Genomic DNA, 24,378 nt, shown 5'->3' on the forward strand with positions numbered 1-24,378 from the left:
CGATGCCGATCCCGCGCATCGGCATCGCAAGCTGTGTACACGCAGTGCAATATGCACTAACTTTCCTTACGATTTTGACTATATAGTCAAAATCGTAAGAAAAGTTAAGTGCATATCGCACCGTGTGTATACAGCTTTAGGCAGCCCATACATTATTTAGGCAAAAATGTTATTTTTTTCCAACATTAACCTAATACCACGAAAGCAGAAACATTGAATTAAAAAATAAAAATGTTGTATCAGCTGTTTTCTTAAGTCAAACCTGCACCTGGCCAGTATTCTATTGTATTTCTGTTTTGTCATACACTGTAAATGGCAGGTTATTGTTTTACTTAATTCAATAAAACAGCTTAGGTTTTGGCTTATTCTTAGCCATACCAATTACCTCATTAGCATATATACAGGTTCCAAAAATGACGTTAACATCTGGGCTATATTTATAGAACACAAATGTTCACAAACTTTCATATACTTTTATAGAATACCCCCAATGACATTTTCATTTATACAAGGGATGCGATAGTTGAACCTTGAACAGTGCTATGAACTCCTGTACCTTGGTTATGTATTACACATATAGGTCTATTTACTAAGCCTTGGATGGAGATAAAGTCGCTGGAGATAAAGTACCAGCCAACCAGCTCCTAACTGCTATGTCACAGACTGTGTTTGAAAAATTACAATTAGGAGCAGATTGGCTGGTACTTTATGTCCAGCGATATTGGGGGTCATTCCGAGTTGTTCGCTCGCTAGCAGTTTTTAGCAGCCATGCAAACGCTATGCCGCCGCCCTCTGGGAGTGTATCTTCGCTTAGCAGAAGTGCAAACGAATGCATCACAGAATGGCTACAAAAAAATATTGTGCAGTTTCTGAGTAGCTTCAGACCTACTCAGCGCTTGCGATCACTTCAGACCATTCAGCTCCGGATTTGCCGTCACAAACACGCCCTGTGTTCGGCCGGCCACACCTGCGTTTTTCCTGGCACTCCTGCGTTTTTTCGAGCACTCCCTGAAAACGGTCAGTTGACACCCAGAAACGCCCACTTCATGTCAATCATTCTGCAGCGGCCATTGCGACTGAAAAGCTTCGCTAGACCTTGTTTGAAAATACATTGGCCGTTTTGAAAGTACTTCGCGCGTGCGCATTGCGTAGCATACGCAGAAGTGCCTTTTTTTTGCATCATCGCTGCGCAGCGAACATTTTCAGCTAGCGATCAACTTGAATGACCCCCATTATCTCCATCCAAGACTTAGTAAATAGACCCCATAGTCCATAATAAACAAGCTTGTTCCAGTCCTAGATACTTGCGTTTAAAATGTGTCCTGTCATTATGGAACAGCCTGTATTGTATATCCATCTATCTCTACACACACTATTTTTTTCATCAGGATTAAATCAAAATGAAAGAAACCATCACAAATATTTTCAGATTTTGTCCAATATTTTATTTCTTTATAAACATACATTTACTATAAAAGCTGATGCATCAAGAATGCTTTCCAATTAACACCCATCTGACCAGGGTGATACGAATTGAATAGAACATTGGAACCCGACAGTACAATGTCCCAGTTAAGGCAATATGCACCGCACAATGAACACAGATTAACACACAACTGCTCATCTCGGATAGGTTAAAAACTGACAAAACAATTAAACACAGTGGCTAGATGTACTGTTGTTCTTGCAATGCTTAGGAGCAGGCCTGTTCTATTGAAGAATCCATTAACATGTTGGTAGTAATAATTACAAAAAAAAAAAAAACATACTCAGCAAGACCATAAGTACAGAGTCGAAATGTTTTATTCTTTCACAGGAGAAGATTGCACACGGATACACTTTGTTAGGAGAATATACAATGCAATCACACGCTAGCTCCTTATTTGGTAAGCCTGTCGGTAAATGTACATTTAATTGCGGTGTTGAGGATAAAGGTGATGAGACGACTGAATGGGACTGTTTCTTAGGCAACCGGGTGGTCAAATATTCCTACTGGCAGTTCAATACAAGTCATCAAAGTTTGGAAAGAAGCTGCAATGCGATACAGACATTGGGGAGTATTCAATTGTTTGAAAAGACAGTTGGGTGTCTGTTTTTTTCCTATCTAATGGACAGGAAAAAAACAGACACCCAACTGACTTTTCAAACAACTGAATTCCCCCCATTGATGTATCCAGGTAGCTGGTAGGCAGACTACTACAGTCCACCTGTGTTGTGCTGGTGACCAGTTTAAAGCACAGAAAGTCTGTTATCTCATACAAGCCACACAGTATGTACTTTTCAGTGTAAATAATACATCCCCCACAGTGTAAAAGCACAAGATGGGTCAGTGAAGCAACAAAAAGGATTTGTAATTTTCCATATGGTTTCAGTACATAAGTAAAATAATTGGACAGGAAAACCCAACAGTATTGTCATGTTTATAGTGTGCATGTTATATGCGGTGCTGGAATAAGGTGTAAAGTATTTGCAGACACCATGCAACGTGTAAACATCATGGACTAGGAACCATGCGAGCTGTCAGCAAGGTCTACAAAAGAAACCGCAAAATCTATTTTTTTTTCTTTTATGAATATTTTTCGGTCTTTCAGTGCTGTGAGCAGCACGTGCACCGCCCTCTGTGCATCATTTACTGTAGCGTCATTGCATCTGCTGCACCTGCCGCAATGTGAGACAGCTTCTGCATTTAAGGCACCTTTGGCATGTTACGATGTGCAGTTGATGCTGCAGATGTAACACAACCATATATGCTCAATAAACGATAAAGGGACCGGATCTAGTGAATAGCAAAACACATGCAAAACAAACTATTGCTTAAATAAATAGTTCTTACTAGCAGAATAAGACATGTTATTGCTTATACTACAGCAAAATGAATATATTTTATTACTTTCACGGGAAATGAAAAACATCGACATGACACAAACTCTGTTACACACTAATAAGGCACCTTGCAAAGAAAGGTGTCCTTTAGCCGCTCGTGTACATAGGTTATATTCAGTCTGTAGGGTGCTAGGCGCTGAGACACCGAGCCTGGGGGCCGGAACACTGTGTTCCTGCTGATAGGCCGCTGACTTGCCAGCAGCTAGTTATGAGAATCAACAAGATCTCAGGTTTCCTGCAACATTCACTTATTTCGCTCCCAATAATTCCTTTATATCACAGTAAGGAGAACTGCAAAGTCTGGCTGAAATCTCACACTCGGCATAAAAAAACATCTGAAAACCCTTTTCCAGAAATGAATAGTAAAAAAAATGCAGCTCTCATTACTTTACACACCAAGCTACTGGTTAGAGGCAGAATATAACCACATCTGTCTTATCAATATTCTCCCATACCATTAATAGTGCACTTGTCAATTAAGAGAAGTTGCCTATGCTCTATAAACATTCTCCAAGTGTTTTGCAAAGCCCAGGAGTCTTCTTTCAGACAACCAAGAACGCTAGAGAAAGAATGGTTCCTTGTGCCAAACCCAACGCTCAGTGTAAATACGCCAATTATTCCAAACCTTATAATGGAGCACAAATAACCACTGACAGTATTTTTCAGTATGATGGCGCCACCTAGTGTCTGAATGGAGAAATGCAAATGTGTCCTACTGAACACTGTGTGGCAAGCACCTGTGCCCACTCATAAGCCACACGAGCGTCTTGATTACACACATTACAGTCCTGGTCACAAAATGAATGCTGAGGCAACAGTTTCTGCAGAGAGTGGGACAGCAAGAGACCTACGCTGTCTACATCAAATGCACTGTATACAGAGTTTACACATACAGATCCTTAGTCTAACCTTGTGCTGCAATAGATGACTAAATACAGTATAAAAATATTCATCTTCCTCAAGATCTGTCCGACAAGCGCAAGAACAGTGAGGCATATAAAACTGCCTGCTCCCCTTACAATCCCAGCGGTAGGCAGTGTCACCCTAATACTATCACCCAGCACCGCAACCATGGCTGCGCGCTGGCTGTAGATGTGTTTGCTGGTGTGATGAAACTTGTGCATAACATGAAGCCCTATGATTACAATTAGATTGAATGCACCCTTAATTTTTAAGTTAAACTAGAAGAGGCACATCAGATCATGTAGCAAAGACCAACCCACGTGTACACATCACCTAAAGCCTTCCCCTTGGGTAATGCTAGACTAGGGCCTGACCGCGCTCTTCTTGGCAATTAATTTAAAAAAAAAAAAAACGCCTCTGTGGTGTTTGATAGATTAAATCTACCAGATGCTTTTCACAAATGAACGTCTGTAAATCTTATAACAACAATGTAGTAAACTAGCAAGCACCACACACAGTTTTCCATTCTCATCATGAGAGGAGCGTCAGGAGCGCTGCAGGTAAAGAGATTGTCTGGAGTCCGCCCTTAGTGAAGATTGACATCCTCTCCTGGGAAGGTTCTCATGGCAGATGGTGGAGTCACAATGGTGTAGGATGGCCGGCCGCTGGACAAAATGGTATAGAACATTTATAATGAACAATAGATCCACAATAATATACAGGGCTAGGTGCGTCATCGCTTGGAAAGTGATAAAATGGAGAGTGAAAAAGCAACAGCCAATCAGCTCCTAACTGCCATTTTTCAAACACAGCCTGTGACATGGCAGGTGGGACCTGATTGGCTGGTGCTTTTTCACTCTCCATTTTATCACTTTCCAAGCGATGACGCATCTAGCCCACTGGCATATAAAACTGCCTGCCTGTACACTAAACTTTGATAAGAAAAACAACTGAAACTAATTACTAGAACTGATTACTAAACTATACTTTACAATTCATGTCCTATAAAACACTGACGGTGCTTGTTTTTCTTATGATAATGGTTTTATGTTACGTGTCATCATCTGGTTACTTATATGTGAAACGGAAATATTATGCGCAAGCGTATTACTGCCTTGAAACTCCAATCGGCAAGTAGGGGGGACATCTATTCTTTTAAATGATACTTTCATATTAATCATTTATTGTGTACCATGAATACTATGCAAAGTGTTGGAAAATAAATGTGAATAAGATTATTTCCGCAACATATTAAGGTGTGTGACCCATGTTGGATTACATTTCTTTTCCTGCAGGTCTCCATGTACCCCTATGTACTTCCCCTACCTATATACTTATACCACTGGCATAGGTTATGATACCTCAGGCAGGGACAGATTAACAATGGGGAGGATTAGGGGGCGTGGCCTGCTGTGCACACAGACGGACGTGCGGACTTACAGCTCCTGCACTAAGCTGCACATTTATCCCGGCTGAGCCATCCTATACAGGTCATAGTGACCTCTCTCTGTTGCTGATACCCTGCAGCAGCTGCCCAGTGTTCGCTGCGGAGCCGGCGGTCACTCTAGGTGCCCGTGCGGGTTGCGGCCTGCACCGGGTTAGAAGCCGGGACCTCGATTTTTGCAGGGGCCAGACCGGAAGTTGTTGGTGGATGATCCCGAACCCGTTCAGCACTGCTGCCGCCCGCCGCCTAGCACTCCTCGCCTGCTGCCCACGGGTCTGACCCGACCCGCTACTGGAGAGCCGAGCGGTAGAGAGCCGGGGATTGTGAGCACTCACCCCGCCAAGCGGGATCCCCGTCACTAGCCGGAAGTCGGAGCCGCGGTGCTCACAGTGCCCGGACTGCGGGTGCCCGGACTGCGGGCCTCCGCACACGGAAGCCGCCGCGTCTACCTGATCACAGAGACCGCTGGTTGACGAGGATCCGGATCACCCGTGGAAGCCCAGAGCCCGGTAGTCAGTGTGGTAAGCACACTCTGCACTGCACCTCCATCTAGCAGATCCAGTCCTTCTGGCGACAGCCATTTTGCCTGCACTTCCACCCCCATATCAGTGTAGAGAATTGCAGGTGCTGTCTACTGAGCACTGAAGTGGGGACTTCATAAGTTCTGGTACCTTGCTCCATCCCAATTGCTGTTGGGTCTTAAAATTCCCAGCCATGTCACCCCCACTGCTAAATGCCGCTCTGCAGATACGCGTCTTTGTATAAGGGGGGAAGCATTCCTACGTCCGCGGGGTCTGCGCCCCTCCTGTAGCCCTTACCATCTACTAAACCCCTCAGGCACACTACCCCCCCCCCCTCATATCACCACCGCCTCTGGTCTGGGACGCACAGACCCTCACTGCTCTGGCGTATTGCTATATTGTAGGAGGACATTCCACATTCCGTCCTCAACTCTTTTTCAACCTGTGAAAGCGTTTTCATTTCGCCCCATGTGATGGACTGATAATACACCAGTGTGCCCTTACACCTTCTCTTTAATTCTTTAAGTGTATCCCTATTTAGTGTTTCTAAGCTAACTGGCACCGGCTTTTAATATGTCTAACAAGAACCGGAAAGCTTCAGCTACGACTACTCCTTCTATATTTACACCCAAAACCAAAGCCCAGTCGCAGAATACATATCGTGCGGGATCATCTCCCTCCGATTCCCCGTCAGAGCTGGACATAGATCCGTCTATACACTCTGTCCTCACTACTCTGGTAGACGGGATAAAGCTGACATTCCAACAGGAGCTCAAACGAGCGGTGGACGACTTTAAATCTGAACTGACTTCTCTTGGTACGAGAACAGATGCTCTGGAGTCCAAAACGGACAAAATATGCCAATACCAAGGTACGGTTGAGAGAGAGCTCTCCCTCCTGAGATCCGAAATCACTGATCTTAAGGAGAAACAAGAGGATTTGGAGAATAGATCACGTAGGAATAACCTTAGGGTCCAGGGTGTCCCTGAGACTATCTCTGCCCCGTCTATACCTGCATTTCTCAAAGATCTTTTTAGTATATTCTCCCTAGTCTTCATGATAACGAACTCCTCCTTGATAGGGCACACCGTGCACTTAGAGCCAGACCTCCTCCTGGCCAACAACCCAGGGATATTGTCACCCGATTACACTACTACCAGACAAGAGAGAAGCTTTTCATAGCGACTAGAGATACACCGTCTATTGCATTTCGGGATACACAAGTTCAGCTATTCCAAGATCTAGCACCTTCTACTATACAGAAAAGGAGAGATCTTCAACCTATCACAAGAATTCTGCGACACAACAATATAAATTATCGATGGAACTTTCCTTTCCAACTACAAGTCCTAGCAGACAACACTGTCCGCACAGCCAAAACGCTGGAAGAAGGCCCAAAATTATTAGAGGACTTAGATATTCTTCCGGAACCTAACACTGGTGTTGTTCCCATCGAGTTCTCCCAAGACGCAGCGTAACCGGCCCCCCTCAGGCTACATGGCAGCAAGTTCGGCATGGCCCGAAAAATGACTCTGCCCCTCCTTGATTTGGGACTCTTGCACGTTTGGTCATATACTCCGTCCCGAGACAGGAGTAGAATGGGATTCTTGCTATTACCCGCACTATATTAGTGATTTAATTCCTCATTCACAACCTCATTACTGCTGTATAGTATTAATGTTATCTCTTAGCATTCTTCCTCTTCTAGTTGGCTAGCGCCTTATTTCATTCACTGGCCTGCACTATGCCTATCATTAAGTCTCTATTGTTTATAGGCTCAATTTACATATTTTGTCTAACTACTTGGATAATTCTGTTTTTGTTTTATATGTTGTTTGCTATTTTGTGTTTCTGTTTGTATATCGTGGATCCACCGTCACTGCACCTCCCCTTATGCGAGTCCTACTGTATGGTTTAGGGGCCCATGGTCTCTCACCAGCCCTAGATTTAATTCCCTCCCCCAGGGGAAGATATTGTTCTAGTTCTTGTTCACCCCTTTTTTCCCCTTTTATTCTAGTGTGTTACTCGCTACCAATATGCATATCCCCTTTGTTGGGGTCTATTTTTTGAGGGGATTTGGCCTGCTAAGGCCCTTTTCTTTTCTTCTCTTTCCTCATTCATCTCTTTTTTCTTTCTTTTCTTTCTCTCCCCCTTTTTCTCCCCTTTTTCCCTCTCCCCGACTCGACTGGTCCTGTTCTAATTTTTCTAGGATTTTTCAGCGGAATTCTAAGCTTTTCTGATCTGGCCTCCCACATGGGTCTGAAGGTCTTCTCATTGAACGTTAATGGTCTCAATTCCCCCAGGCGACGTACACTTGTCCTGGATGCTTGTAGATGGGAAAAAGCTGACATTGTGATGCTTCAGAAGACACACATGACCGGTGAACATTCTCAATTGCGAGGTAAGCGCTTTCCCCAACCTTATTTTGCTTCTGCCCCTTGCAAAAAAAGAGGCGTAGCAATTCTGATCTCCAACAAGGTCCCTTTTACTCTCTCTAAGTCCTTGATAGACCCGGAAGGTAGATACCTCATGTTACTGGGTACTATTGGAGCAGAGACAATTACCCTAATCTATACGCACCAAACACAGGCCAGGGATGTTTCTTCCGCAATACATTTAGACAAATTTAACAGTTCTCTCAGGGTCACGTACTAATTGGCGGGGATTTTAATGCAGTCCTAGATCCAACCCTTGATAAAAAGGCTCCCACACAAATTAAACACTCCCCTGAGGTACTGCGGACGGCTCAAGTTCTGGGAGATGGCATGAATAGACTCATGCTGTTAGATTCCGGGCGCCTTCAAAATTCTATGGCTAGAGACTATACCCACTATTCCGCTCCTTACCAAATTTATGCAAGAATTGATATGATCTTAGTCTCCCGTTCCCTAGCATCTACGGTCTCCTATGCGGATATAAAGCCCGTCTCATGGACGGACCACGCGGGAACTGTCCATCTGTTCGACCTCTATAACCCCAGTGGTAGATCTAGATCCTGGCGTCTAGATGATAGCTTACTATTGGACCCTTCTGCTCTCCAGGACATTAGATCTACTATATCGGAATATTTTGAGATCAACTTGTCAGACGAGATCGCTAACAGTGTTATTTGGGAGGCTCATAAAGCCACGATAAGAGGTAAACTCATTAGAAAAGCATCTCACCGCCGGAAGCAAACCCGGAGTGAAATCTCCTCTTTAGAAACTGAAATATCTTCACTATTAGCAAAACATAAGCTACGCCCCACTCTTACTTTACTCTCCCAGATAAACACTTTAAGAGGCAGACTTAACACTGTGCCATCACGCAGATCGGCTTTCATCTTAAGACGGCTTCAGCAGAAATATTACGATAAAGCAGATAAAGCTGATTCCGTTTTGGCAAAAAAAGGCCTCGAACTTGATCAACAAACTCAGGTCTCAGCACACAGGGACCGCCACATATGATCCCGAGACAATAGTCCGGGAATTTCAGTCTTATTACGAAAAACTCTATAATCTCCCTACTCCCTCAACCCAGTGAGAGCCCCGGAACACCCCATCCCTCTCCTCTTTTTTCTCTGCCGTTTTACTCCCTCGTATTTCTGACCAACAACTGTTAGAATTAAATGCTGATTTTACAGACATAGAAATTCTCGGTGCCATCAAGGGACTTAAAACTTCTTCTGCCCCAGGCACGGACGGTTTTTCCCCCCAGTATTATAAAAAATGTGAAGCGGTGCTCACCCCCTTCCTTAAAAGGTTTTTTAACGACATATTAAACAGTGCATCTTTTGATGTTATGCCTTCCTTGGCAAGTATAGTTGTTATTCCGAAACCCGATTGGGACCCGGAACTAGTCACTAATTATAGACCTATATCGCTTTTAAATGTTGATATCAAGAGCTACGCGAAACTATTAGCGAATAGGCTGGGCCCCCTTCTCTCTAAATTGATTCACCCGGACCAGGTCGGTTTCATACCTGGACTTCAAGCCCTTGAAAACACGCGTAGGACGGTTGAGTTGATTCATGAAATACAAAGGCGAAAGATACCGGGTCTGGTCCTGGGTTTAGACGCCGAAAAGGCATTCGATCGGATTCAATGGCATTTTATGTTTCACACGCTTCAACATGCGGGTATTGCTGGCCGTTTCTTTCAAGGAATATCTGCATTATACGGTAACCCCAGGGCAGCTGTACTTGCCAACAGAGTGATGTCTCCGTCTTTCTCAATTGCCAATGGCACGCGACAGGGCTGCCCTCTCTCCCCTTTAATATTCACCCTCTCTATAGAACCCCTCGCTGCGTGGATCCGTGCCAACCCATATATAAAGGGAGTAAGGGTGGGCGCTGTCGAACACAAAATTGTACGCAGACGATGTTCTGCTCACAATCTCCGACCCTATACATTCTCTGCCCCATCTTTTTCGAGAAGTAGAGGAGTTTGGAGTACTCTCTGGTTTTAAAATTAATACTGATAAGACTGAGGTCTTGAACTTTTATATCACGCAAAGCGCGAAAGATAGCCTTACACGTATGTTTCATTTTCGTTGGAACAAGAGGCAGCTCACGTACCTGGGAGTTGCTATTACCAAAAATTATCATCTTTTTCAGGCCAATTAACCCAAACTACTCACCCAACTTAAAGAGATCTGGAAAACTGAGGGATCCGATATATCTCTTGGATCGGCCGTATCAATGCCGTTAAAATGAATTTATTGCCTAGACTCCTCTATTTGTTTCAAACACTTCCTGTTCGGGTGCCCCCTTACGTTTTCAAAAACCTCCAACACCCCACATCGCAATTTATCTGGTGCAAGAAGAAGCCTAGAGTGAAGCGTGTAACATTACAAAAACATTCCTCGGAAGGCGGCCTAGGGGTCCCGGACTTTAAGGCCTACTATATAGCTGCCAAATTAGCACAATGTATCCAATGGAATGCTCCTAAAACTGAGAGGGTTTGGGTCTCAATAGAAACTGATTACCTCAACTTGCATTATATATCTTCTTTATTATGGCTTCCTTGTTTAGCGCGCCCTCGCTCGGCTAAATCCCATCCGGTAGTTTCCCATTCTTTAGACATCTGGGACTCGGCTAATCGGAAGTATCACTCGGCTCCACACCCTTGCCCTCTGATTCCGCTATTCGATAACCCTTTGTTTCAGCCAGGCCGTCATCCAAATGCTCTCTTACATTGGCGGGAGGGAGGTATAAGACTGCTGAATGATCTAACAACTGATTACCTGTTCCCATCCTTCTCAGATCTCCAATCCAAATTTGCCTTCTCTCATAAACTCTTCTTCCAATACTTGCAGATCCGGCACTTTCACTCCACGCTCCTTACACAACTTAATCATAGATCACTGACCACTTTAGAAGATCTTGCAATGCATAAGGACTTGACTAAAGGACTTCTTTCCACTATTTCTAGATCACTGTTGCTCCCCTCCCAATGAGACAAAGAACCTCACGAAAGGGCATGGGAGTTAGACTTGGGGGAACAGTTAGATTCTGAGGAATGCTCTAATATCTACTCTAGCTTAGCGTCTAGCTCCATTTGTGTTTGAGCGAAGGAAAATGCGTATAAGCTCTTTTACAGATGGTATTATGTTCCCACTCGACTTGCTAAAATGTACCCGGAGTTCTCTCCTTTGTGTTGGAGATGTAAGACACTGGATGGAATATTCCTGCATATTTGGTGGGAGTGCCCTAAACTATTCCCCCTTTGGAGGGAAATAGGGCCCCTAATTAACTCAATCCTAGGTGTTCAAATACCCCTGTGCCTCAAGCATTTCCTTCTCGCCGTGTCGTTGCCCGGGGCTTCTCGATGTCAGACTAAACTATTTACCCATATGGTTCTAGCGGCTAAATGTGCCATAGCATCGTCCTGGAAATCCACAGAGGTTTCCACTCTGGGAGAAATTGTAGGGAAAATATGGCATATCTATACTATGGAACATATTACCAGTATCTTAAAGGGCTCTTCTGGGGCCTTTCATAGAACCTGGGAACCCTGGATGTCCTTTTTCAAGACCTCTCCACCGTTTTACTAATTGACATCTGCTCTCCCACATTTTATAAACGGTTTGCGATACAATACGAGGTTTTTCTAGTTTATTTCCCAAAGGACAGGGCCGGTCGAGTTCTCCCTCCATCTCTCTATACTATATCTCACTGTTCTTCTTCTCCTCCTCCCCCTCGTTTTCTAGACTATGTTTCTATCCTCCCTTTTTCTTCTCTCTCCCCTCTGTTTTCTCTCTGTTTCTATACTGTTTCCCATTATATTAAAAATTGATGAGACTGATTAATGGTTTATAACTGTATATGTTTACAGGAATCTTCCCTAGGTTTTTGATTTCCCCTATTGGGGTGTTCATTGCAATTCGACGATTCTGCAGGAATTCTATTGCACAATGTTACTATCAGTTCCTGTTTTGTATCTCATCTTCCTAATAAAATATTAAAAAAAAAAAAAAAAAAAACAATGGGGCGGATTGAGCTACAACTCCAGGCCTCCACATAAAAATAGGCTCATCATCATGGAATGACAGTATAATGATAAGTCACCTGGCTGGCCACATGATTGGGCATAAATCAAAAGTATTACATTTGTATTTCTAGTTTTCTTAAAAGATTCTGCAATTTTTCTATTTTTATGTATTTTGAAAGTCTGATAGTGTGAAAGCGTACACACCCACAAGGCATTAACCACACCCACATACAACTGACCACACCCACACAGCACTGGTCACAGCTCATCCCCTTCTTAGTATATGCCCGTAAAACATTTTCAGCCCCTGGCCCACGTGGCCCTTCATGTGGCCCTAATCTAATGGAAATGCGTGATCTTGTATAAAGTCGGGACCTGCCCACTTATGTGATTGTCTAAGTGAGGATGGAGCTGCATGTGATCAGAGCAATGTCATAATGTGATGAGGGGAATGAAGGCAGTAGGTACCCAGGGACTGAAGTTACTCCCTCCGCTAAAAGTAGTGTTATACTGCTCGTCAATTTTACGTGGAAGTATCGAACAGAAAAATACTCACTTCTGGATCTTGCGTAACAATCGTTACAGTTTAGAAGGCCATTACGAATTCTGACATCTGTTCCAGTAGTCGCATCACCAAGTTGTCCCTTACAGATTCCACACTAGACAGGGGCGAGAGGGGATTACAGCATAAATCTTTACACTTAAATGGAGCACAGTCAGTACACTTTGGGGGGTAATTCAGAGTTGATCGCCGCAGCAAATTTGTTAGCAGATGGGCAAAACCATGTGCACTGCGGGGAGGGGAGGGGGAAGATATAACATGTGCAGAGAGAGTTAGATTTGGGGGGGGGGGGTGGGGGGGGGGGGGAGTGTGTTCAATCTGAAATCTAAATTGCAGTGTAAAAATAAAGCAGCCAGTATTTACCCTGCACAGAAACAAAATAACCCACCCGAATCTAACTCTCTCTGCAAATGTTATATCTGCTCCAGTTTATTTTTACACTGCAATTTAGATTTCAGATTGAACACCCCCCCCCCCACCCCAAATCTAACTCTCTCTGCACATGTTATATCTGCCCCCCCCCCCCCCCCCCTCCCCGCAGTGCACATGGTTTTGTCCAACTGCTAACAAATTTGCGGCTGCGATCAACTCTGACTTACCCCCCATTGTCAGGACCTGATATTCCTCCTTTAATAAATAGGTAAATTTAGGTGGAGTGCCTATTCGAGGCCCCTTAGTTTCACGTCATTACCTGCCATGTTGTCCGCATGATTAACATAATATTTGACACTGAGTAATAGTGTGATCATGCTTCCACAGTACAATATAGGACTTCTGGGGTACGAAGCTTGGAGACCACCCAGCTAGAGCACATAACCTCCCACCAGGAAACACTGGGTCACAAATGCGAATATAGAAAAATGTATAAGATAGGATCAAACCTTGAAGCACTGGATGTGGAAATACAGACTGAGCGTCTCGATTATCATGGCTGCTCCCTTGCCAAGAGCAAGTCCGCACGTAGAGCACAATTTCTTCCCACTCACAGACCTGATAAAGAGCAAGCTGAGTGTCACACTCCGCACTAGAGCAAGGGGCGGGTTCCTAAGCAATACTCGCAAGCTGTGAAACAGACACATTTAATGTTTGCTATTGACCTTTTGTACCTGTTGGGTGACTGGCACTGTGGTGCAGAAGACTGCGTGGAATAGCCAATGTCCCTTGTATTCTCCCAGGAAGAGGATCTGTGTCACAAGACAAAACACTGTTTGAGTGAAGAAAAGTAATATACTAAAGAAATATATAGGGGAGATGTATTAAGCCTGGAGAAGTGATAAAGCAGTGATAAGTGCAAGGTGATAACGCACCAGCCAATCAGTTCCTAACTGACGATTTACATATTGGAGCTGATTGGCTGGTGCGTTATCACCCTGCACTTATCACTGCTTTATCACTTCTCCAGGCTTAATACATCTGCCCCATAATGTGAAAGAACTATGCAGTAAAAACCTAAAAGCAAATTGGATGCGTGTACTACGTACATAGGCGATGTCATGCTATAATCTTCTCGCACCAACTTTCTCTTATAACTAATGCTGCGCTGTTTGGAGTTGTTACACGGTGGCCTTGCAGCTCACATTTGGCCGAGCTGAAATATTCTGTGCTGCTGTTAACAATTTCATGCTCTGACTGCAAGTTGTTCTACCTCTGGCAACTCAGTCACTTGTATGCCCTTCTGTACCAAGAATGAAGGCAATAGGAGTCATGACCCCTGCCAATTGCACCATATATAAGAGTAGGCCAGGCATGACACTGTGTCACTGTCACTGCAATTGCGAACTGGTTTTGAAAAGCAAAGCCAAACTGTATTAAGCCTTAACAAGAGATAGATAAAGAGTGATAAATGACCAGCCAACCAGTTTCTATATGCAATTTTTCAAACACAGGGGTCTATTCATAAAGCAGTGAAAATAGTTGAGAAAAGGACCAGTTGAGAAGTTGCCTATGGCAACCAATCAGCCTTGAAGGAAGCCTTTATCATGTACATTCCATAAAATGTAAGGGAGATGCTGACTGGTTGCCATGAGCAACTTCTCCATTGGTCTGTTTCTCTACTCTTTTCACTGCTTTGTGAATAGACCCCACAGCCTGTTACATGGCAGCTAGGAAACAGATTGGCTGGTTATTTATCACTCTATCCGTCTCCACTTTATCTCTTGTTAAGGCTTAATACATTTGGGCCAAAATTACATAACTCTGTGTTAGCAGTGCAAAGACCCAGACACCCCACTGACTCCTCTAACTGCTGGAGGCAATCACACTCATTGGGATATCAAAGGCAAATTACACAGAAGAATACCACATATCAAACAACACTTTCATTTAGCATTCCAAGGGCAATTCAAAAGTTCAAGAGAATGGGAAAGAAACATAATATGGGAGCCAGAACCTTTGTGATCCAAGAATCTAGTCATATGTATACAATAATTAATGAGTAACAGAAAATAATTCCCTGGAACACAAAACAATAAAAAGTGCTCCAAGTTTTCTATCACGGTACTTTGTTGTCTTATTATAAGCAAACACAAAAGAAAACAAAGTGAGACATCATACATCTGGGTGAAATCAAGGTTTCCTAGTCATCAGTCACAGTAATGACAGATATTGCTTGTTGCAGAATGATCGACAACTCACCCCTTTGAGTCCAAGGAGGGTGCCCTCTGCTGGACACTGTTATTATCAACACAATTATTAAGAGACCTCACATCCTCAGATAAATAGGACTCTGATGACACTCCTAGTAATAAATTATAATAATATAAAAAAAAACAATGTTAATAAACATGAAAATAATTTGATATTAATCTAATTTGAACACAATTTAAAAAAAACAAGCTTCTAAAACAGGGAGGTTTATTTGTATGGCTCCACATATTCCATAGGACATGACAACATACAGCACATAAAAATAGTAAACATAATAACATGTATATGGGTACACAGCAAGACAGGTGGGCTGGGCAAAGAAGCAGGCCGGCAAGGCCAGGAAGCCAGGCAGGCCGGCAAGGCCAGGGAGCCAGGCAGGCCGGCAGGGCCAGGGAGCCAGGCAGGCCGGCAGGGCCAGGGAGCCAGGCAGGGAGGCAGGGAGCCAGGCAGGGAGGCAGGGCCAGGGAGCCAGGCAGGGAGGCAGGGCCAGGGAGCCAGGCAGGCCGGCAGGGCCAGGGAGCCAGGCAGGCCGGCAGGGCCAGGGAGCCAGGCTGACAAGGCCAGGGAGCCAGGCAGGCCGGCAGGGCAAGGAAGCCCTGATGGTGGGTACACACTGATAGATATATCTGCAGATCAATTGATCTGCAGATATATCTATGGACGGATCGGGCAGCGTGCTGTGCACACACATTGCCCGATCTGTCGGGGACTGACGTCATGCACTGGACGGGCATGTACACACGCCCGCCCAGTTCAGCTGTCAATCACCGCCGGCTGCTGCAGCTTGTGTACGGACGGTCGGCTGGTCGCCCGTACACACACAGCGATGCGCCAATATATCGGCAGATATATTGGCTGTCGGCTGTGCTGCAGGGTCGACGCAATATGTTTGTGAACGACGGAGTTCACAGACATATCGCCCGTACACACTGGCCGACGGACCCACGATATATTGGCTGTTCAAAAGAATGGCCAATATATCGGCCAGTGTGTACGGGCCTTAAGTCTTGGAGAAAGATAAAGTGGAGAGAGATAAAGCACCAGCCAATCAGCTCCTAACTGCCATGTTACAGGCTATGGGGGGAATTCAATTGGGCGCGAGGTTTAGCGAGGTAAAATCAAAAAGGGTCACAAGGTTTTCCGCACTGAATACCCCGTGACACAAGTAAAAAATTATATATATATATATATATTTTTTTTTCTTTTATATGGCGCCACATGGGATCTGCAGTGCCAAGTTACAGAGTGCACAGACATATAAGCAAAACAAGAAAACAGTGACTTACAATTCAAGATAATTTAGGAAGAGTACAGGGTATATAAACACTGCAGCATCAGCAGACAACACTGAAATAAGTGTCAGGGCGGCAGAAAACTGGGGGATTTGGTGCCGTCGAAGGGAGTATCGAAAAGAAGATAGGTTCAGTCAGAGATGGAAAAGCACATGAGGGAAGAGGGCCCTGCTCGTGAAAGCTTACATTCTAAAGGGGAGGGGCACACAGACAGAGGTGACACAGATGGGGTAGAAAGTGAGTGTGGGCCACAGAGGGCTTAGGATATAGATATATTATTATTAATTATTATTATTATTATTATTATTATCCTCCTTTATTTATATGGCGCCACAAGGGATCCGCATATATATATACCTCCATGTCTCCAGTGTTCTACCCCCATCTTGCCACTGGTAAGGGGGTCTGGTGGGAGATGTACACTACACGGAGGGGGAGGGGGGGGGGGGGGGGAGGTCACTCACGCACCGGGGTGCCAGAGCAAGTAATGGTGATTTTTCCTAAACACAACCATTTTAGGAATAATCAGACTTACCCTGGAGGTGCATGAAAAAAGACGCAGTGATTTCTATAGAGATCATTGTGTCTCATTTTCAGTCCTTCAATTGAATACCAAAACCCTGCGCCTGTGGGAAGAACGCCATACCATGAGGTTTTTTCAACTTCCATCTGCAATTGGATTCCCCCGTTTGATAAATACGTTACGAGCTGATTGGTTGATACTTTATCACTCTCAATGGCTTAGCATAGACTCCACAGTCTGATGACCGCAAAAATCACACCTCTGCATGTGTCTAGTTATAGGAGGCTATAGCAGACACGGCCAGTAATGTTGGGGGATTGTAGGGCAGTGCCTAAAGGGGGGTAGACACGGTGAGATCAGTGTTTAAAATCTAAGCAATCTGACTTCATTGCTTAGGTTTTAAGCACGGATCTGTCATGTGTATGCCCCCCAGCGATAGCGATGCGCAGCCTCACGAATCGCTATCGCAGGTGCTAGATTGAGCCTGCATGCAGGCTCAATCTAGTGGGTCGCTCACTTCACCGCTGTGTGAAGTGAGCGTCCCCCCGTCCCCCCACCACTCGCTCAGCACACAACACGCTGTGCTGAGCGGGGGGAGAGATGTGTGCTGAGCGGTCTGTGCTAAGATCGCTCAGCACACATCTCCCCCGTCAGTACTGGCCTTAAGAGACATCACTGAACAATCCTGATATGAGACTAGCGTTGCTTACCTAAGTGTAAGTGCAGTTTGCTGGAAGTGTTGCACTGCTGTTGTTGCATCTGGTCACTTTCCCCCACAGACATTCTCTCTTCTGTTTCAATTCTGTTGGAATCAGTCAACATATTACATATCATGAAAAAAGTCTCCTTTAATAATGCCAACATAATCTATTCTGCAGGAGGTCCTGACCAGCAGACAGTGTGTTACATTGTAATGTAATATACAAGGACACTACCTTGCGCTGTCAGCTGACCTTCCTGCAGTACAAGCCCTGTCAGCACATGCTTCCGGATCATAGTTACTCTCAAATATTGGGCCTAATACAGTAATACAGTATTGGGACTAATACAGTAATTAGCAGAATTTGCAACCCTTTTGTTAGCATGCTGGGTTTCGCCCACCGCTGCTGCCTCCACCCCCTTCAACAAGCAGAAATTGCGATTAAGGCGGAGGCCCGCAGCCATGTTTCTGATCACAGCGACTGCGTGTGACTTCACGCAGCCGCCGCAATCACAACCGCGGTTTCCCCGTCGCTGCCCCTGTTTCTCCATCGCCGCCCCCGCAACGCTCCGTCTCCACCCTGGAAACAGAGCAGGCAGGCAGAGGCGATCGCATTTTCTGCACCCCCCCCCCCCTCAGAAAATGCAGGACGGGTGCTGCGCATGTGCCCGCATCGTTTTCGGATTTGTTGCGGTTGGATCGCACACTGAATGAGGCCTATTGTTTTGATTTTGAAAAGCATATTACTAGGTTATAACAGACAACAATAAAATTTGGATCGAGGAAAAACTTTAAAGCCTGGGACAGTCTCTGGAAACAAAGGATAACTGGAATCTTCATGATCAATTTTGCGAAAGCGCCTATTCAACTGTCCGCAAAAACGGATTTGTGGTAATTTTACCATGAATTTCAATTCACCAAATCTGAGCAGATAAACATGGGGAAAATCCCAATTTTAAGTTAAAATGTTGGGATTTGGTTCTGAACCCCGGGGACAACCCCCTGAATGACTAATTAGAGTTTAAGATTATAATTATTTTTAACTGGCCAATAATATTAATGACATGTCATTTTTGGGGTGAAAAAGTGCAAAATGATAGAAATTAGGGTACATGGGACAGGTATATTGGGGTGCTTTGTGAGTAGGACAATTGTTTTTAGACTTGCAGTTGGGAGTAATCAGTCTGTTTTACACTTTAAAAAAAATAATCCCCTAAAATGACCCGATTATATACTTACAGACATTTTTATGTACCCCAAATTTAATTTTAGCACTAATTTTGCTGGGAGAAAACAATAGCTTTCTATAATTTTTTTCAATTTAAGAATTTTTTATATAACAGCCATTTGATCCTACTTAAGTATCAGAAATATGTTTATTGTAACCAGTAATAAACTGTTATACAGTTATCCGATGTTAGTTTAGCTTTTTTGAAGGTATGGACAGATTTACCCATTTGTCACTTTTGGCAACAATTTCATGGTAATCCCGTTTTTTCGAATTTGCGATCAATTACGGCAAAATGCGGGAGCGCACATATCCGCAAAAAGTCAGTTATTGCTACAAAAAAGATGCGAAAATGGCATTCGAGGTAAATTAGTATAGAACGTATACAGACCCCAATGATGGAAACCCAGCAATGATTCTACATACTGCTATCTATGAAGCATCACGCTACTATTGATGGAATACTGGTATCAATGGGGCACAGCGATACCATTGCTGGTATACTGGTATGTGTGGGGCATTGTGATACTATTGCTGGTATACTGGTATGTGTGGGGCAGAGCGATACTATTGCTGGTATACTGGTATGTGTGGGGTAAAGCGATACTATTGCTGATATACTGGTATGTGTGGGGCAGAGCAATATTGCTGGTATACTGGTATGTGTGGGGCATTGCGATACTATTGCTGGTATACTGGTATGTGTGGGGCATAGGGACACTATTGCTGGTATACTGGTATGTGTGGGGCAGAACGATACTATTGCTGGTATATTGGTATCTATGGGACATATCGACACTATTGCTGGTATACTGGTATCTATGGGGCATAGCGACACTATTGCTGGTATACTGGTATGTGTGGGGCAGAGCAATATTGCTGGTATACTGGTATGTGTGGGGCATTGCGATACTATTGCTGGTATACTGGTATGTGTGGGGCAGAAAGATACTATTGCTGGTATACTGGTATCTATGGGGCATAGCGACACTATTGCTGGTATACTGGTATCTATGGGGCATAGCGACACTATTGCTGGTATACTGGTATGTGTGGGGCAGAGCGATATTATTGCTGGTATACTGGTATGTGTGGGGCATTGCGATACTATTGCTGGTATACTGGTATGTGTGTGGCATTGCGATACTATTGCTGGTATACTGGTATGTGTGGGGCAGAGCGATACTATTGCTGGGATACTGGTATGTGTGGGGCAGAGCGATACTATTGCTGGTATACTGGTATGTGTGGGGCATTGCGATACTATTGCTGGTATACTGGCATGTGTGGGGCAGAGCGATACTATTGCTGGTATACTGGCATGTGTGGGGCAGAGCGATAGTATTGCTGGTATACTGGTATCTATGGGGCAGAGCGATACTATTGCTGGTATACTGGTATGTGTGGGGAATAGCGATACTATTGCTGGTATACTGGCATGTGTGGGGCAGAGCGATACTATTGCTGGTATACTGGTATGTGTGGGGCATTGCGATACTATTGCTGGTATACTGGCATGTGTGGGGCAGAGCGATACTATTGCTGGTATACTGGTATGTGTGTGGCATTGCGATACTATTGCTGGTATACTGGCATGTGTGGGGCAGAGCGATACTATTGCTGGTATACTGGTATGTGTGGGGCATTGCGATACTATTGCTGGTATTCTGGCATGTGTGGGGCAGAGCGATACTATTGCTGGTATACTGGCATGTGTGGGGCAGAGCGATAGTATTGCTGGTATACTGGTATGTGTGGGGAATAGCGATACTATTGCTGGTATACTGGTATGTGGGGGGTAGAGCGATACTATTGCTGGTACGATACTATTGCTGGTATACTGGTATGTGTGGGGCAGAGCAATACTATTGCTGGTATACTGGTATGTGTGGGGCAGAGCGATACTATTGCTGGTATACTGGTATGTGTGGGGCAGAGCGATACTATTGCTGGTACGATACTATTGCTGGTATACTGGTATGTGTGGGGCAGAGTGATACTATTGCTGGTATACTGGTATGTGTGGGGCAGAGCGATACTATTGCTGGTATACTGGTATGTGTGGGGCAGAGCGACACTATTGCTGGTATACTGGTATCTATGGGGCAGAGCAATACTATTGCAGGTATACTGGTATCTATGGGGCAGAGCGATACTATTGCTGGTATACTGGTATCTATGGGGCATTGCAATACTATTGCTGGTATACTGGTATGCGTGGGGCAGAGCGATACTATTGCTGGTGTCAAAGTCAGAAAAATATCCCTATACACGCTGCCATATTTGCACCTCACGCTGGTCCGCGCTGCGCATGCGTGCGCTTTCCCGTGATAGCGCATACCCGCTGTTGCGTGCACCCGCTGGTGCTCGGTATGCGTATTTACGGTAAAGTTTGTGTAGTCGTAGCGTGCGACTCATTCGTTACATATTTTCACAATTAACGTAGTTTATAGATTATGGTCCCTTTGATAGATTCTGAAAGTTTGGTTAATATAGAATGTCCCTGAACGGAGGGATCCCTCTTTGTATTGTGAGAAGGGTCTAACAGGAGTCATACAGTAGTGTTTGGTACCCATCGGAAGAGTATTTAAAATAAGATTTTACTTACCGATAAATCTATTTCTCGTAGTCCGTAGTGGATGCTGGGACTCCGTAAGGACCATGGGGATATAGCGGCTCCGCAGGAGACAGGGCACAATAATAAAAGCTTTAGGATCAGGTGGTGTGCACTGGCTCCTCCCCCTATGACCCTCCTCCAAGCCTCAGTTAGGATACTGTGCCCGGACGAGCGTGCATAATAAGGAAGGATATTGAATTCCGGGTAAGACTCATACCAGCCACACCAATCACACCGTACAACCTGTGATTTGAACCCAGTTAACAGTATGATAACAACGAAGGAGCCTCTGAAAAGACGGCTCACAACAAGAATAACCCGATTTTTGTAACAATAACTATGTACAAGTATTGCAGACAATCCGCACTTGGGATGGGCGCCCAGCATCCACTACGGACTACGAGAAATAGATTTATCGGTAAGTAAAATCTTATTTTCTCTGACGTCCTAGTGGATGCTGGGACTCCGTAAGGACCATGGGGATTATACCAAAGCTCCCAAACGGGCGGGAGAGTGCGGATGACCCTGCAGCACCGAATGAGAGAACTCCATGTCCTCCTCAGCCAGGGTATCAAATTTGTAGAATTTAGCAAACGTGTTTGCCCCTGACCAAGTAACTGCTCGGCAAAGTTGTAAAGCCGAGACCCCTCGGGCAGTCGCCCAAGATGAGCCCCCTTCCTTTTGGAATGGGCTTTTACAGATTTTGGCTGTGGCAGGCCTGCCACAGAATGTGTAAACTGAATTGTATTACAAATCCAGCGAGCAATCGTCTGCTTAGAAGCAGGAGCACCCATCTTGTTGGGTGCATACAGGCTAAACAGCGAGTCAGATTTTCTGACTCCAGCCGTCCTGGAAACATATTTTTCAGGGCCCTGACAACGTCAAGTAACTTGGAGTCCTCCAAGTCCCTAGTACCCGCAGGTACCACAATAGGTTGGTTCATGTGAAAAACAGAAAACACCTTAAGGAGAAATTGAGGACGAGTCCTCAATTCTGCCCTGTCAGAATGAAAAAATAAGTAAGGGCTTTATATATGATAAAGCCGCCAATTCTGACACACGCCTGGCTGAAGCCAGGGCTAATAGCATCGTCACCTTCCATGTGAGATATTTTAAGTCCACAGTGGTGAGTGGTTCAAACCAATGTGACTTTAGGAAACTCAAAACAACATTGAGATCCCAAGGTGCCACTGGGGCACAAAAGGAGGCTGTATATGCAGTACCCCTTTTACAAACATCTGAACGTCAGGCACTAAAGCCAGTTCTTTCTGGAAGAAATTCGACAGGGCCGAAATTTGAACCTTAATGGACCCTAATTTTAGGCCCATAGAAAGTCCTGTTTTCAGGAAATGTAGGAAACGACCCAGTTGGAATTCCTCTGTAGGGGCCTTCTTGGCCTCACACCACGCAACATATCTTCACCAAATGCGGTGAAAATGTTTTGCGGTTACATCCTTCCTGTCTTCGACCAGGGTAGGGATGACTTCATCTAAAATGCCCTTTCAGGATCCGGCGTTCAACCGCCATGCCGTCAAACGCAGCCGCGGTAAGTCTTGGAACAGACAAGGCCCCTGCTGGAGCAGGTCCTTTCTTAAAGGTAGAGGCCACGGGTCTTCCGTGAACATCTCTTGAAGTTTCGGGTACCAAGTCCTTCTTGGCCAATCCGGAACCACGAGTATCGTTCTTACTCATCTCCCTCTTATGATTCTCAGTACTTTTGGTATGAGAGGCATAGGAGGGAACACCTACTCTGACTGGTACACCCGCAGTGTTACCAGAGCGTCCACCGCTATTGCCTGAGGGTCCCTTGACCTGGCGCAATATCTGTCTAGTTTTTTGTTCAGGCGGGACGCCATCATGTCCACCTTTGGTTTTTCACAACGGTTTACAATCATGTGGAAGACTTCCCGATGAAGTCCCCACTCTCCCGGGTGGAGGTCATGCCTGCTGAGGAAGTCTGCTTCCCAGTTTTCCACTCCCGGAATGAACACTGCTGAGAGTGTTATCACATGATTTTTCGCCCAGCGAAGAATCCTTGTAGTTTCTGCCATTTCCCTCCTGCTTCTTGTGCCGCCCTGTCTGTTTACGTGGGCGACTGCCGTGGTGTTGTCCCACTGGATCAATACCGGCTGACCTTGAAGCAGAGGTCTTGCTAAGCTTAGAGCATTGTAAATTGCCCTTAGCTCCAGTATATTTATGTGGAGAGAAGTCTCCAGACTTGATCACACTCTCTGGAAATTTTTTCCTTGTGTGACTGCTCCCCAGCCACTCAGGCTGGCATCCGTGGTCACCAGGACCCAGTCCTGAATGCCGAATCTGCGGCCCTTTCATAGATGAGCACTCTGCAGCCACCGCAGAAGAAACACCCTTGTCCTTGGAGACAGGGTTATCCGCTGATGCATCTGAAGATGCGATCCGGACCATTTTTCCAGCAGATCCCACGGAAAGGTTCTTGCATGAAATCTACCGAATGGGATCGCTTTGTAAGAAACCACCATTTTTCACAGGATCCTTGTGCAATGATGCACTGATACTTTTCCTGGTTTTAGGAGGTTCCTGACTAGCTCGGATAACTCCCTGGCTTTCTTCT

At 44.9% G+C, this 24,378-nt stretch overlaps 1 protein-coding gene across 6 annotated transcripts in view; it reads right to left on the reverse strand.

Moving 5' to 3' along the window:
• Positions 1-1,422: 1,422 nt before the first annotated feature.
• The window catches only part of LIMCH1 (LIM and calponin homology domains 1), a 484,664-nt gene continuing 461,708 nt past the window's right edge, over positions 1,423-24,378 (reverse strand). For 4 of the 6 annotated variants that reach the window (XM_063921014.1, XM_063921011.1, XM_063921012.1 and 1 more), the window contains 6 exons: positions 17,955-18,046; positions 15,418-15,520; positions 13,881-13,967; positions 13,665-13,773; positions 12,778-12,880; positions 1,423-4,451 (listed from right to left, as the gene is read on the reverse strand). In XM_063921014.1, the coding sequence (XP_063777084.1) occupies positions 4,426-4,451; positions 12,778-12,880; positions 13,665-13,773; positions 13,881-13,967; positions 15,418-15,520; positions 17,955-18,046 (520 nt within the window). In that variant the 3' untranslated portion in view covers positions 1,423-4,425. The remainder of the gene's footprint in view (positions 4,452-12,777; positions 12,881-13,664; positions 13,774-13,880; positions 13,968-15,417; positions 15,521-17,954; positions 18,047-24,378) is intronic. The other 2 variants (XM_063921013.1, XM_063921017.1) reach the window with 1 other exon arrangement.

This window comes from Pseudophryne corroboree, chromosome 1 (genome assembly GCF_028390025.1).
Source record: "Pseudophryne corroboree isolate aPseCor3 chromosome 1, aPseCor3.hap2, whole genome shotgun sequence".
NCBI classification, from domain to species: Eukaryota; Metazoa; Chordata; class Amphibia; order Anura; family Myobatrachidae; genus Pseudophryne; species Pseudophryne corroboree.